Below are 16,063 nucleotides of genomic sequence, written 5' to 3'. Positions count from 1 at the left end.
ACAACGAAGGGTAGAAAAAAGTGTACAATGAGGGGAAAAAAGTGTACAATGAGGGGAAAAAAGTGTACAATGAGGGGAAAAAAGTGTACAATGAGGGGAAAAAAGTGTACAATGAGGTGAAAAAAGTGTACAATAAGGGGAAAAAAAGTCACGTTCCTGTAATGATACCCTTCCTTCTCTTGCATCACCTCCCCTTCACTTCCCTCTAACCCATTCGTTTCTCCTTCCCATCCCTCCCATACCCTACCCTGTAGTTATCCCTCGTCCCCCATCCTCCCACGTGAAAGCTTCCCATCATCTCCCCTTCCCATTCTCTCCCTCGTCTCCCATGACCTTTCTCCATTCCTTCCCTTTCCTTTCCATCTCTCCCTTCTCCTCCCCTTCTTTTCACTTCTTCCCTTCCCCTCCCTTTCACTTCACTTACTAACTATGTGGATAAGATCAACAAGAGTCCGTAAAAGATAACAAAAGGACAGAGGGTACAGAAGGATACACAAAAATTTGCTCGTTCGAAGACTGTAAAGGAAGAATTACATCAGACTACAAGACCAGTAGCAGTTTCTTCATGGCTATACAGAGTGGGGATATTAGAAAGATTTAACGAACGAGAACCCGATGAACACTTGCTCGTTCAAAGACTATAGAAAAAAACAATTACAGAAGTGCGTACTAGACAGAAAGGAAGAAAAAGATAAAGAAAAAAGAAAAGAAAAAAATATCAGATAGATAAGAGGAAAAAAGATTAAATAAGTGTAAAATAAGAAATACTCGTAAATGGTCAGAGAAATAAGAAATAAAATGTAAGAAATAAAAACAAATAAGAACAAATGAGAAATAAGTAAGAAATATGAAGATATAAGAAAAAAATAAAGTAGAAATAAATGGTCAGAGGAAGAGAATAAGATGTAAAACAAAAAAAAGCAGAATGAACACACGAAATAAATAATAAAGAAAGTAAAAATAGAGCAGGAAAATAATTGGAAGGAAAGGAGACAATGACAGAAGGAAAACAATTGACGGAAAAGAAGGAGGAGGAGAACACGACACAAAACACCTGTACAGCGACGATAAGAAAGAAAAAAGAAATGAATAGCCAGGTAAACACAAACCAGGAAAATGAAGGTGCCGCAGGGGGGGAGGGGCAGGGGGGTGAGGGCCGGGGGGAAAGGGGGAGAGGCGAATGAACGAACAGGGATCAGAGGTCGGCTGGCGGCCCGTCCAGAGATGAACTCAAGTAACTTTTGGATCCGGGTCGGCGGCGGTGGTTGCCCGTCTAGTGATGTTGAAAATTCTAAATGTCATAAAACTATGAAATGGAAGTACTTAGCTACAAAATAACTTATACATACATTTCAACATAGTAATAATATAGATGCATTTGCATTATGTACATCTATTTCGTTTGGCAATAAATATCATTTGTTGAAAACTGGAAGTGTGGCATCAACGCACGCGGCCACAGCCAGGTGTAAACAAACCCACAGGTGTGGTGAGAAGAAGCAAATAGCAACAGACACACACCTGCATATACCTGCGCCAAGCAGGTTTCAAGGTGACCTTCCTCCTTCCACGAAAGTCCCTCCTCCTCCTCTTCCTCCTCCAAGGCTCATGACCTCTCCTGTTCTTTCCTACTTTTTTTCTCTCCTTCCATGAATAAACTCCAGTGCTCGTCCCCTTGTTTTTCTGGTTTTTGCCTCCTGTGCTCACGATCTCCTCTTTTTCTTCTTTCATAAACTTCATCTCCCACCTCTTACTCAAACTAATCTGCCACCTCCTACCCGATAACAGCTGTCCTCATGCTGTGACTGGTTAAATACCCTCAAAACGCGACTTTAGAGCTCCGCCCACGTGACCTGCCCCATGCCCTCTCCTTCCCCTACTCTCTCTCTCTCTCTCTCTCTCTCTCTCTCTCTCTCTCTCCTAAACCTATCAACAGTGGTGTTCCACAAGGGTCTGTTCTATCACCCACTCTCTTCCTATTATTCATCAATGATCTTCTTTCTATAACAAACTGTCCTATCCATTCATAGGCTGATGACTCCACTCTGCATTATTCAACTTCTTTAAACAGAAGACCCTCTCACCAGAAATTACATGACTCCAGGCTGGAGGCTGCAGAACGCTTAACCTCAGACCTTTGTTAGCCTTTTTGTTGGCTGTTTTTAAGTGTTTATGTTTAAGGCGCGAACTGTTATCTCACGTCAGGTCCGGTGTACCGTTGCCTGCTTTCTCCAGTTGATTGAAGTGGTTGAGATAACACAATAGCCTTTACTTAAGTGAGATGTATTATGTGTTGGCCGAGCGGAGCCGTTAAATTCACTTTGAGTTACTTAATCTACTCTCTCTCTCTCTGGTTGACTTAAACAGTTATATTTGCTTTTTAACTATATTAACAGTCTCTCAGAATAGTACAGGATTTGTGGAGGAGTCGTACGCACACCCCGAGCAGTCCTCTGCTCTCGCCCGCCGCCCGCTAATATCTGCCGGCTTCTCGCCGGTGCAGGAGGGATCCGGTGCAGCAGGCTTGCTGAATCAACACCGTTCCCACGGCAAGGAGCACCTCCTAAGCACAACATATGCACCGACGTGTTTATAAACATCCTTGTACATTATAATATTCACATTACATCTTGGTATCATTTCCGATTGGGATAGAAGGAACCTTGTGTCCTTCAATGCCTCAAAAACTCAGTTTCTCCACCTATCGACTCGATACAATCTTCCAAACACCTATCCCCTATTCTTCGACAACACCCAGCTGTCACCTTCTTCAACACTAAATATCCTCGGTCTATCCTTAACTCAAAATCTTAACTGGAAACTTCACATCTCCTCTCTTACTAAATCAGCTTCCTCGAGGTTGGGCGTTCTGTATCTTCTCCGCCAGTTCTTCTCCCCCGCACAGTTGCTATCCATATACAGGGGCCTTGTCCGCCCTCGTATAGAGTATGCATCTCACGTGTGGGGGGGCTCCACTCACACAGCTCTTCTGGACAGAGTGGAGTCTAAGGCTCTTCGTCTCATCAGCTCTCCTCCTCTTACTGATAGTCTTCTACCTCTCAAATTCCCCCGCCATGTTGCCTCCCTTTCTATATTCTATCGATATTTTCACGCTGACTGCTCTTCTGAACTTGCTAACTGCATGCCTCCCACCTCTCATGCGGCCCCGCCACACACGACTTTCTACTCAAGCTCATCCCTTTACTGTCCAAATCCCTTACGCACGAGTTAACCAGCATCTTCACTCTTTCATCCCTCACGCTGGTAATCTCTGGAACGATCTTCCTTTGACTGTATTTCCCTCTGTCTACGACTTGAACTCATTCAAGGGGAAGATATCAGAACACCTCTTCTCACGTAATTGACTGTTCTTTCGGCCACCTCTTCGGATTCTTTACAGGAGCAGCGAGTAGCGGGCTTTTTTTTTATTGTTTCCTCTTTTTTGTGCCCTTGTGCTGTTTCCTTTGCTGTAAAAAGAAAAAAAATGTCACGTGGGCGGAGCTTTAAAGTCGCGTACTGAGAGTATTTAGGCAGTCACAGCAAGAGGACAGTTGTCATCGGGTAGGAGGTGGCAGATGTCGCCTACTAGAAAATTTGAGAGGCGGAGCCGGAGCCTGGAGGCCACGATAATAACGTACGCAGCCTCTATGTAACGACGTGACCGAACGAAACAAAACCCATAAAACAGTACAATAAAACTAAGGATCGAAATAATGAAATAAACCACAAAAACCCTCACGTACTCACCCCCTTATGAACACCGGGGCCGCCAGGAACAGGGTGAAGAGGAGGGCGGGCGACACCTTCGGACTCGCCATGGCTGGACAGGTAACGCGAGGAGCAGGTGAGCGGAGGACCTACCAGGTGGACGACCGGGCGGAGAGTTAGGTGACTAGTGCGAGCCCTCCACTAGCCGTCCACGGAGGAGGAGGAGTAGGAGCAGGAGAGGAGGAGGAGGAAGAGGAGGAAGGATATAGATAGCGGAAGAGAGGAGGAGACGGGAAGGAAGATGAGGAGGAGGAAGGAGGAAGAATAAGGGAGGGGAGGCACTGCATGAGGAGAAAGGAGTAGAGGGAAGATGGGAAGGGTAGGAGAAGCGGAGGAGGAAGATAAGGGTAGGGGAGTTGGAGGGATAATGAAGGGAAAGGAAGGGGTGGGGAAGGGAGGGGAATGATAAGGGAAGGGGTGAGGAGAGAAGAGAAGGATTTTAGAGTTAAAAAACACCTAGGCGACAGCTTTGACCTACGCTGCGGGGTCCCTCAGGGCAGCGTGTTATCCCATACGCTCTTTGCCATATACACTAGAGACATACCGACCCCTACCACCGGGAAAAAACATAACATACGCCGACGATGTAACGCAAATCGTAGGCTACCAAGGCCCGTCCATTAAATACATTTCCTATTTCGTCATTTTTTATGATCTCCCTTTCTGGTGTCAGTCTTCCTCTCACCGTTCCCTTTCCCCTTAATATCCCTACTTCCTTCCTTCACTAACATTCATTTGTCCCTTCAATTTTACTCTTCCATTTCATCATTCCCTTTCCATCTTTGTTACCTTTCCCTTTCGATTTTAACTCTTCCTTTTCATCCTTCCCTCTCCTCTCCTTTAATATCCCTACTCCCATTCTTTATAATCCATCATTTATCATTAACTTATGAACCTATAAATATAAATACAGGATGTGGTTATCGTTGTGTTCTGTTCTGCAATTAATACTTTTCTTCCCTTATCGTTTATATTTTGCCATCACACGGGCGTCTGTCCTAATGTAACATACGGTATATTATTATTATCATTACTCTCATTTTTGTGTCTCGTTCACGTGTCTTCATATAAGGGTTTACAGTCGCTCTCACGGCCGTCTCCTGTCAGCATTCCAATTATTGTTTCGCTTCTAACTCGTTTCCGCTGGTCTGTTCTCAGAGTGGGGTTCCGGAAGGGTATATAACACAAACTTATCTAACGTTGTGTGTCATAACTTTGTAAAAGACTATTATTTTTTATACTAAACTTTTCAACAATAAACTTTTTGCATTTTTCTCAGAGGTGGATTTTATTTACTGCCAACCCTCCCTGATTAATTAAAGTGAAGATAGTTGAAGCCACAAGGTTATTAGATGTCTTGAGAAAAGCTGAAAAGTTACACAGAATAATGAACAAATATTAAGCACCAATCACTCAATCAATCTTCTAATGCTCTTGCCAAAGGATACAGAGCACAAAAATGGACAAAAAGACATCACATGAAGTTAGCATTTTATTGATCGTATAATATTTTAGTATCTAAGAGTTGAACGGTATTATATCAAGTTATTTCTATGTCGACAAGTTAGGGACCGTGTAAAACCTACACACAGCTTCCCTTCACCATCAGTCAGGCATGAACACCGGTGGAGAGGTGACGTAGGGCTCGTGGCGGCGTGAAAGAAAACGCTGTGAGGGAGGCTGCTGCGGTGGATGTTTGTGATGCGATGACAGGAACTTACACGGAGGAGGAGACGAATTGATTCTATTCTTTCAACTTCCTCCTCCTGCCATGAAGGAGATCAGGATGAAGGTGAAGGCGGCGATGCAGCCTGGCAGGTGACGCGCGGCTGCCATGGAAAACAGCAAGCTGAGAGGTGAGAGAAAACGCGGTGAAGCTTCCAAACGAGATTCGAAGCTTCACTGAGTCGAGATGTTGAAGGACAATTTAGTGTTTGATCCTGTTTTGTGATAGTTGTGCTTATCGAGATGACCGACTGTGATGCAGGTCAAGGCCACGGCGAGGTTCCTGGCGGCCAGCATCAGGGCGAGGCTGTGGAGCCCGATCAGCCCAAGGAGACTCGAGAATCCTTGGCTCAGCCTCAGCGTGTAGAGGTTGTGTCCGCCCCGCGACACCCCCCACCCCCCTGCCCCCGCCTGGGCCGGGGTGACGCGGGGTGGGTCAGGAGTGAGAGGTAGTGGTGTGTTTGGTGGTTTTCTGTTGTGATGGTGAGCAGGGTCAGCAGGGCCCAAGGAGACTATAAAACATAGTCTCTTTGGCTGGGTCAGTGAGCACTGACGCTGACCAGTGTGTCTCATTCTGTGGAAGGCGCCGTCGCCGCGGCGCGTCTGTGGCTGTTGCTCCTCCTGACCAAGGTAAAGATAGCTACGTTATCCTTACCTTGGTCCTCACCACGCCCCGTGGCGGCTGTGCTGGCCAGCCTGTCAAACGACATCACCGAGTTCAGGGTAGCGGTGGACAGCCTGCTGATCCTGTAGGGCGCCATGTAGTGGGACTGGTGACAGGGGGCAACTTCACGCCCCCGTGTTCTCTTCTTCGAGGCGGTGCGGCCGTGGGGCGCCACGCACGCCATGGCCTGGCGGAGGTGGCGAAGGCGCTGACGGCGAGGCATCAGGCCGTGAGCAGCGTCTGCCATGGCCACGTGGCGGAACGCGATGCCTCTTGTTAGTGTTGGCGCCTTGGGGTCCGCGACCCTCCACGCCACCATGAAGGAGTTGAACAGCACTGCCACGGCGGAGGACGCTCCCCATGCAGCAGCCGTGGCGTGAACACCACGCAGGAGAGAGCCAGCAAGGAGGCTGTTATGATACAGAGACCAGCATGGTCAACGCCGCCTGAGGGGTGAGTACTCCTTCGTATTTGTGCATGTATCGTGTGGTTCGCTGTGTGTCAGCGTCATGATATAGTTGCGAGGCCCGTTAGAACAGGTCAGTGGCGGTGTGATGTGCAGGACTACTTATGTAGTCGATCATTTAAGATTTTTTTACATCACACAATTCTCTTCATGACTGTCACAGTAACTCTCCTTCATCACAGCCACACTTCGTCCCGTGCTTTGTGTCCTCCATCAATGTCTCTCCCTCACACACACACACTCACACACACACACACACACACAAAGTGGTGAGGAAGCATATAAAACCGGAAATAATTAAATGGTAACTATTTATTACAACACTAAAAACATGGTTCAGCTTCTCTACATAATGTAACCTGTGGTTGTGGCGGCTACTGACAACAGACAAACAAAGCAAGAGAAAACTGCACAAAACAAAGTGATGCAGAATTATAACTGAACAAAACACCGGAAAACACTAATTTAAACGCCATAAAAATGGCAACACCAAAAACACTGCCGCCAGACATACAACATCGAACGCAAACACTAACGCTACCTACACAGTCTTCCTGAAGGCGTGGGTGTATGTATTAAGTAATTTATCTGTGAGCAGAGAGCGAAGAAAAAAAGCTGTTTGGGTGCGACTTTGTAATCCACAGAGCATATACAAAAATACTCTTAAGTCAGTCCGTGGAGGGATGTGTAGGAAAAAAAGGTGCAAGATAAAAAGGTTTGAATAGGGGCTGAACGAGGTGGTGGTGGTGGTGCTTTGTTTTGTCCATTCCCTGTCCATGCCGTCCGTTTCCTGGGTCGTTAGTTACAGGTATAGTGGACAGGTAAAGATGGGCAGGTAAGATCTCGCCACCTGTCCATTTTCTCTCCTTGGTGTCAGTTCTCCGTCCACTGGTAGTTTCAGGTGTTGTCATGGACAGGTGAAGTGGACAGGTAGGACGCCACCACCTGCCAGCCCTTTTTCCACAGGTGCTTAACGACACTCATCATTGGGGGGAAGCGTGTACCTCTGTAGGGGAAAAGAAGCAATTAGTATAGTAAAATGGAAGTTATAGGAGGAGAGGGATTAGAAAATGCAAGGAGTATTCTAAAAATCATTCCAGCAAAAGTAGGAGGGGAAAACAATGAGCAAAAGTAGGAGGGGAAAACAATGAGGACAATACAAAATTCATACAGTTAATACTACAGCCAGAAAAAGATGGAGTATTGATGAAAGTTTAAGAAGGAGATTTGAAATAGGAGATGGAAGAAAGGAAACACGAGTAACGAAGAGGGAGAAAGGAGACAGAAGTGAAGGAAATGAATAAATAGATAAAAGGATGAGACAATCTCACTAACAACAACAAAAAAAAAAAAAACGAAATATACTAAACGAGACAAAACACTCCATTTCAGACTTATCACACCCTTAAGGGGGCGTCGCACTGAAATGTACGATAATTTCTGAGATTTGACGAAAATGAGTTGTGTGTTTCTAAACTATGATTGTGATGATGGCAACAGTCAAAGTTTCTTGGTAAACCTGGTTTCTAAAGTGGTTTTTATTAGCAAAGTAGATAAAAATATTGCGACAGTAGGCAACCCAAATACGTAGACTTAATGGCACGCTCCGCTACGTCTCAAATTGTAAATGCCCTATATCTCAATACTGTTTTTCTGCCAGTTAGGACATAACTCTTATGCCTGAACGGATTTGATTGATCTTTTTTTGTCACAAAGAAACCTTTCTCTACACTTAATTTCAGTGAAATAAATATATTTAATCTCATTTTTAAATATTCCGTTCCCCTCAAATTCAGTTTTTTTTAGAGTACTTGGAAGTAAAATATTATATGGTGAGATGCAGACGAGTAAGTGAAAAAGGAATCAGGATTAAATGTTCTACAATAGTTACTCCTTCAAAAGAGAACGTGCAAACCCTTCTCAAAGAAGGGCTCAGTGGTATCCTCAAGTAACGTGAATGTTCGATTATAGCGTATTTTTGTGTTATCAAAGGGATTTAAGTGTTTTACTCAGGCAGCACAGGAATAATACTTCATTACAAAAGGATTGTTGCATAAATACACCAAAGTATGGATTGTATTTTGATGTTCTCCGACAAGAGTAAAGTAGGCGACGCTTCCTTAACATCAGAAGACTCTTCAAACCTTACTATTGGCTCTCCTCCTCTTCCTCCTCCTCCTCTTCCCAGCCCTAACCAAAGCCTTACCTTAGACACGGAGAACTCGGGCTGGTAGTAGTCGTACACCACCACCGTGCCGGGCTTCACCTCCTCCACGTCCACCTCGCGAATCACCCGGAAGTTGACGCAGGTGTCCTTGGCCGTCAGCTCGTTCACGTAGAAGTTCACCTTGCTGCCGTCCACCTCGTAGCGCTTCAGGTTCTTGTCTTCCTTGATCAGCTTCTTGAGGTCCTCCTTCTCGGGGATGTAGCCGGAGATCAGGTCCACCTCGATCACCACCATGTTGGAAGAGTTGTCGGAGAGACGGTAGGAGGCGCAGGCGGTGATGCGCTTGGTGACGCACTGACGGTCGGGTGCAGTGTTGGTGTTGACGGTGAGGTCGAAGGCGTCGCTGGGCTCGGGTGTCGGGATGTTGTAGCGGAGCACGGCCTGGGTGGAGATGGTGAAGGGATTGGTGGTCAAGTGGTTAAGGGGTTGTGACTGTGGAAGGTGCAAAGTGAAGTATTATGAGGTGGGATGAGGCACGGTAATGGGGTGGCAGTAGTTATTCAATCCATGGTTAAGTGATGGGTGAAAGGTTGTGAAACTGTGGTGATGCGGCAGGGGAAGGAGGTTAGTGGGGTAGTTACGGGGCATGGTTAAAGGGTGGATGGAGGGGAGGAGGGTGGGGTTAAGAGGTATTACAAGGTGGTGTGCTGTAGTGATAGATAATGGGGTGATGGTAACAAACAGTGATGTGATTAAGGGAGCTGTGGAAGAGTGGCCAGGTGTGTGTGGGCCATTTACTGACAACATGCAGGTCTAGTTGAGTTACGTACCTGCATGACGGCACAGCCCTCGCCCTGCATGTCCAAAGTCACGTTGGTGGGCAGCGTGGGCAGCGTCACCAGTTGTTGCAGAAGCTTGTTGTTGTCGTTGATGCTGAACGAATGAGTCAAGCCCTCGGCCGTAACGGTGGCGGTCAGGCTGAGCGGCCCCTGGTGCTGGTAGCTCTCGTAGGTGGCCAGTGCCTGCAGGGCTACGATGGTGTCCTGTGGGAAGAGTGAGGCCAAGTGTTATTGTGCCATCAGGGGTGCCAAGGTTAATGTATTAAGGGTCTTGCAGTCACCCTGGACCTTCCCTCCCTCTAATTGGTTTGTGATTCCCGCTCCCTCCTCACCTGGGTGGAGTAAAAGCCTCCCTGGCCGTTCCTCTGGGTGGTGATCCACTTGATGATCTTCCTGGCCTGCGGCTCGTTCTTCTCGGCGTCCAGGGTCATGAGGGCCAGGATGGCATAGCCGGCTGTCTCCAGGGCGGCGGCTTGGCTGTTACCTGCGTGGAAACATTTGCGTAAGGCTCCTCTGAGGTGACTTTTGGGAATAGTTAGGTTACCAAAGCCTTTAAGTCACTGTATGAAGGTAACACTTCCCCGAGGAGGTATATATGTACCTTGTCTCTCTGGCAGCTTCCAGTACATTTCATCCTTGTTGTCCACGGCAGCCTCGAGCAGGGCAGTCACGGCAACGGCGGCCTTGGAGCATCCGGCAAGGGCCAGGGCGTAAGCCTTGGTGGCGAGGGTGTAGGGGTGGGTGGAAATGTCGCAGGCGAGGCACTGCACGGCCTTGTTCACGGGCTGGGAGGTGAGGTCCTCGTCGGCCTCGATCAGCGCCACCAGCACGTAGGCGGTGAGTGACGCAGGAGTCTTGCTGTTGCTCAAGCCGCCCTGTGAAGCAAACAATATTTAGTGTTCAGTTACACAGCACCTCCCAATACTCGGGCCCCATTTCGCCGCTGGTGAGTATCACACTGAAGTATTTTGTCCAGGCTCTTATTAGTGGCATTGTGGCCCAATGAGTGGTTACTGAGGCCGTACCTGCATGGCCTTGTTAAGAATCTTGCCCACGGTGATGAAGCAGCCCTCCGTGTCCTGCTGCTCCATCAGCCAGCTCTTCGTCTCGTTCAGCTTCTCTTCGTCAACCTGAAACATCAACGAACACATCACATTACCATTTGATGCTCTTTCTTAACCCTTAACACCATCTGGCTTTACAGGTCTTGCCTTCCCTTCCCTTCACATAGTCTTAGCCTTACCTGGATGAAGTCCCGGGCCTGGGCGAAGGACTTGAGGACAAAGGCAGTGAGCCACGTTGACCCAGAGTCATCAGCGTTGCCAAAGGCGCTATAGGACCCGTCGCTGCGGCGGTACAGCAACTCGCGCTGGTAACCTGGCGATGGGGGACGGTGAGGCAGGCGGCAAAGTACACGGTTTATAGGTATGTGGCAAACAAGCCCCTCCCCTTTCTGCAGTGTTCATCATTAGATAAGCCACGTTCCTTTCAAACTATGGCTGAATGTGGTTTGCAGAATGCTGGGAAAGGTTACGTCTTACTGGTGTTCCTGTGTCATCAAGGGCGTGACTTATTACAGAAAGGACTGAAAACCTACTACAAAAACTAGTACAAAAATGATTCATAAGTTACCACTTACAAAAATTTTTACGAAACCGATTTATAAGTTATGGTTTCCGTTTCCATTGACATTTAGAAACCACAATTTTCTCGCCCTGACCACCAGACGCAATTCATCTCGCCTGTACGAACGTCCAGATCTCCTCTATGAATTACCAATGTTCCCACCTGTGTACCTGGGGCGAGATTTTCGAAACTTACGTGATCGTAAGCCACACCTACGACGACGTAGCCCTTCACCGCAATTCTCAAAGCGCTACGTGATCGTAACTGTGTATGTAAGTTACGTGTGGGTCGGGTGCAGACGTAAGCCTTTCGAGGTCCCCCTAATTTACATGAAATGTATTATAATTAGTGTTTCCCAACATGAAAACAGGAAGAACATGTGTTCAATAAGTAAATTTATCTATTAAAGTGAGCATTCAACAGCAGAGGTACAAAGGCAACACTTCCCTCAACATGCAAGATGGCGCCACTATAAACACTCGCCTGCGCCAGAACGGGCTGGGCCGACCATCAGGCCCCACCTGGAAGAAGGGCTGCATCACATCCCCACCCCCCCCAAGAAAGCCCCTTGGGGACCATCCCCCCACCCCACCGATGCCTACCCAACGCGGCAACAAACAAAAAAAAAAAAAAAAAATACTGGAGTCACACAGGTCGCCAGACTGCTGGCACTGCTTCCCGTGGCTAAATGATTTTGCTTCGAAAAGCCTACATAAAGTATGAGAGAACGGTGACAGATGAAAAAATGTTCGATCAGTCATTCAGTGATATGTGAAACATCAAACTATCAGAATATTACAGGGGGAGTTGGCCATGTGTCACTCTGAATGATTTATTGCATTACATTGTCTATTTTCACGTGTGTAGTTTACTTTGATCTGCTCAGAGGTGGCGCCGGGTAGTCCGTCATATAATGAGTATGTAGAAACTCTCGTCGAGGCAGTCAGTGGGCTGAGAGCATGGTTGAGAGGGAGGATTACTCATCGCGGTGGCGGGGCGAGAGGCTGGCTCGTGATTGGCTGGCTCACATCAAGAAGCGACTGTGATTCGCTGGCGACTCTGATGATGTCACGTCGCAGCTCCCCAAGTCTTCCACCAATCAGCTGCGACCTGCAGCGCTGCGATCTCCATTGAGAATCAGCATCCCTACGTGATTGTAAGTGCCACGTAAGCTACGACAACGTAGGCTTACATCAACGTATCCTACGAGAATCTCGCCCCTGGCCGCCGCTCAGCTCACCTGTGTTCATGTAGCGCAGCAGCTTTTCTGTGGCCTCGGGCGTGGTCTGGCGCGTGGTGTTGAGGTAGCGCAGGATGTAGATGTTGGGGGCGAAGTTGATCATGTTCTGCTCGCCGCACCCGTACGGCATGCGGATGAGGCTGCCGAGGTTCTGGGAGGGATGGGGTAAAGAGTGTGGCTTCAGGAGCTCATCATCATATCAGGTTAATCAGTCACCATGGAAGCTAACTGTAGCATGCAAGAAGACTAATGAGGAATGATAGGATGCAGGAATGACAGACTATGGGGAATGATGAACTATAGGGGAATGAAAGACTGAGGACTGGTAGAACGCAAGAAAGACACTGTTGATAATCTAGCCCCACCTAACCACAACCACGTCAATCACCTCAAGGGACAAAGCCAGCAGATCACCCACGGCCGTCACCCAACCTCGCGCCGACCCCTCCACCAGCACGTCCGGCAGCGCTAAGTTCCAGGACTCGAGGGTGAGGGAGGTCTGACCCGGCGCGAAGTCTGTCCAGCGGAGGAAGAAGGAATTAGGTGCCAGGCAAACGGTTGGAAATGCAGACCTGGACATGGAGGGTACGAACAGGAAGACAGAAAAAGATGGAGAAAAGACAAGATGGAGAAGACAGAAGAAGATGGAGAGAAGACCGAAGAAAGAAAAGACAGAAGACAGAAAAGACGGAAGACAGAAAAGACGGAAGACAGAAAAGACGGAAGACAGAAAAGACGGAAGGCAGAAAAAGACGATAGACAGAAAAGACAGAAGACAGGATGGCATAGACAGAGGGACAAACACACAAGACGTACCATCGGCAGAGCACACATATTTGGTCCAGGTCTTCTCGCGCAGGAATCCCTCGGCCTCCACCTTGATGGGTTTGATCAGGGCATCGCTGTGGCAGGAAGGGAACACGAGAGAGGTGTGAGAGGAGGGGCGAGCAGTTACTGGCAGCCGTCTTTGATTTCTACACTGCCTCAAGTCTACTCTGTACTTTTGGCCTGAAGTTATGTCCTCGAAGGGTCTATATATATGGTCTTTTCACATTCAATATTTATATCTTTAGATTTTGTCGACCTTGAAAGTTTGGACTCTTGCAGTTTTACTCGCAACATCCCAAAGTTTGGTCTACCCTACAGGTTTCAGTTAATATTCTGGAAGGGGTCTCAATATTTTTAGTCTACTCTGGCTTCTAATATTTCTTGTTTCGATATTTTATTTTGGTATGTTTGGCTTCTGTTGGTCTTTTTAAGATTTATGAATTCGATTTGACTCGGTTCCCCAAGTCTACCCTACACTTGCTTTCAAGACTAGTTTTCATGAGGGTCTTTATATTCATTGTCCATACACTGGTTTCTGGTATTTCTGGTTTCTACTTACATTCTATCTTTATATGTTTGGTTTCTGTTGGTCTTCTTGTTTTATTAACTCGATTTGACTCAATTCCTAAAGCCTACTGTACATTATTGGTTTCAAGTCGCGTTCTCGTAGGTGTCTATGTTCTCGGTATCTACTCACGTTCTCTGCGGAGAGTTTGCTCCGGCGCCACATGTTCCCACCTCCACGGCATCCACAGCGGCGGACACGGTCAAGTTCACATCAGCGATCTCGGACGGGCGGACCCTCACTGTGAGCACCGCCTTGTCGTTGGGCGGGATACAGGCGCTGCGCTTCCCCCGCACGCCTGGGGCCCCCGCCTCCTCCAGGATTTCATACTCGGTGCTGTCCTCCAGGGTGACGCGGACCTGCGGGGCGGCGGGAGTGTTACCGGCGAAGGGGAGATGCTTTGACTGGCAGGCAGACTGGGGTTTTGAAGAGTTGCTGTGAGGTGTTGAGGCATTAGTCTGCTTACCAAGGTTCTAATATGGAGTTTCCAGTGGTTCCAATATGTCCCCAAACCTTCCCATCCCTACTAATTTCTCCCAATCGTACCTTACCCTATTTCTTCCCCTTCCTTCCCTACCCTGCTCTTCCCTTCCCTTTCTGCCCCACCTGGTTTTAACTTTCTGTACTGCCCCCTCAGTCACATCTTACCCTGTTCTCCTCCTTCTTGCCCTACCCTACACTGTTTTTCCTTTACCTTCCCACCCCACCTTGTTTCGACACTTTCTGTCCTGCCCTTCCATCATACCTTACCCTATTCCCTCCTTCCTTCCCTACCCTGCTTATCCCGTCCTTTCCCACCCCATCTTGTTCTAACACTCTGTACTGCCCTTCCATCATACCTTACCCTATTCCCTCCTTCCTACCCTACCCTGATTTTTCCTTCCCTTCCCACCCCACCTTGTTTTAATCTTTACTGTACTGTCTCATCCCGTCTCTTCCCTCCCCTCCCCCTGCCCTGTCCTCCCCACCCACCGGCAGGGCCTCGCTGTGGTAGTTGAAGACCGACATCTTGACGGGCAGGATCTCCCCGCGCTTGACGGTGGGCGGCAGCGTCAGGTCGATGAAGAAGGGCGTGAAGGTGATGATGGACTGCTTGTCGGAGATGCCCACGCCGGCCTGGGGGTGCACGCATATGGCCTTGCCCACCCACTGCGTGATGGTGTCCGGGAGAGTCACCTGCTGCTCCTGGCTGCCCGTCCCCCTGCAAGGCACACCAGAGTCACCGCCACGCCCACAAGGGAGGAACAGACACCAAGAATTTAGACAAGAGAACACACGTATTCCAATTCTCTGCCTCTGAATATTAGAAACTTCTTAATAGCACAGGAACCAGGAAGGCACATACGGCAGGTTACAGGAAGACAGGAAATGAACAGAAAGGCGGATAGGAAGATAAAGATGGAAGACCAACATAAAGACAGAAAGAACAACAGACGGGAAGACAGAGAGGAAGGTACAGGAAGACAAAAGACAAAGAAGACATAAAAACATGTCCACAATGGATACTAAGCAACAAGATGACTTCTGTGCCTCACTGAATGCCCGTGTGAGGAATAGACTACCGCAATATTTCTAACAAGGGAACAATTCTGTGCTTCTCTGAATACTAGAAAGCCTTCCGAAGCATAGCAAGGCAACACTCACGGCACCAGCACGATGTCCCACAGCCACGTCTCCGGGAAGTCTGTCCTCGGTGCGTCCAGCGTGGCGCCCCTGTCGGGAACGGCAGCGACGGTATGAGGCGGTGTTGTGGAAAGTGACGGAGGTCGTGTGGAAAGTGGCGGACGTGGTGTGGAAAATAGGGTCTCGAAGAAGGGGCCATCGCTAAAGAACCCACCGTGGTGGTTGTACTCTGAAAAGGAGGATTGAATACCCCTAATGAGATTTTCCCCAAGTTCTATATAACTGATAAGACCTTTTTTGGCCTATTTTCGGAGATTTTAACTGTAATATGAAACGTTTGAATATCTAGTTTTGCTAGCATGTATATATTTTGATCAATACTTTTGTCTTATTATCGGTCACAGTAAGTCATTGACAAGGTTACAGAAAATGTGAATGAGATACCTTTTCCGCGATAATACACGGGCCTTCCACCACCACCCCATCACATGCAAGGAAATGACTCTTAAATTTTCAATCGTCGCTGAGAAGGAAGGGTTCGACAAGGCATTG

The 16,063-nt window shown here is 47.9% G+C and overlaps 2 protein-coding genes across 3 annotated transcripts in view; both read right to left on the bottom strand.

Annotated features, from left to right (window-relative positions):
* Positions 1 to 16,063, bottom strand: part of LOC126999351 (alpha-2-macroglobulin-like) — a 45,675-nt gene that overhangs the window by 17,927 nt on the left and 11,685 nt on the right. The window contains exon 1 of one of the 2 annotated variants that reach the window (XM_050861881.1): positions 3,748 to 3,900. The exons of the other annotated variant lie outside the window; for it this stretch is intronic. Coding sequence (XP_050717838.1) covers positions 3,748 to 3,818 — 71 coding nt within the window. The 5' untranslated portion in view covers positions 3,819 to 3,900. Of the gene's footprint in view, positions 1 to 3,747; positions 3,901 to 16,063 lie in introns of those variants that run through there. 2 annotated transcript variants of the gene reach the window in all.
* LOC126999350 (pregnancy zone protein-like) overlaps positions 7,471 to 16,063 on the bottom strand; it is a 62,583-nt gene continuing 53,990 nt past the window's right edge. The window contains exon 28 of the mRNA XM_050861879.1: positions 7,471 to 7,629. Within this exon, the coding sequence (XP_050717836.1) occupies positions 7,594 to 7,629 (36 nt within the window). The 3' untranslated portion in view covers positions 7,471 to 7,593. The remainder of the gene's footprint in view (positions 7,630 to 16,063) is intronic.

This window comes from Eriocheir sinensis, chromosome 16 (genome assembly GCF_024679095.1).
Source record: "Eriocheir sinensis breed Jianghai 21 chromosome 16, ASM2467909v1, whole genome shotgun sequence".
NCBI lineage: Eukaryota > Metazoa > Arthropoda > Malacostraca > Decapoda > Varunidae > Eriocheir > Eriocheir sinensis.
The sequence above is the reverse complement of the archived record's forward strand: the minus strand, read 5'-3'. Positions and strand labels throughout refer to the sequence as shown.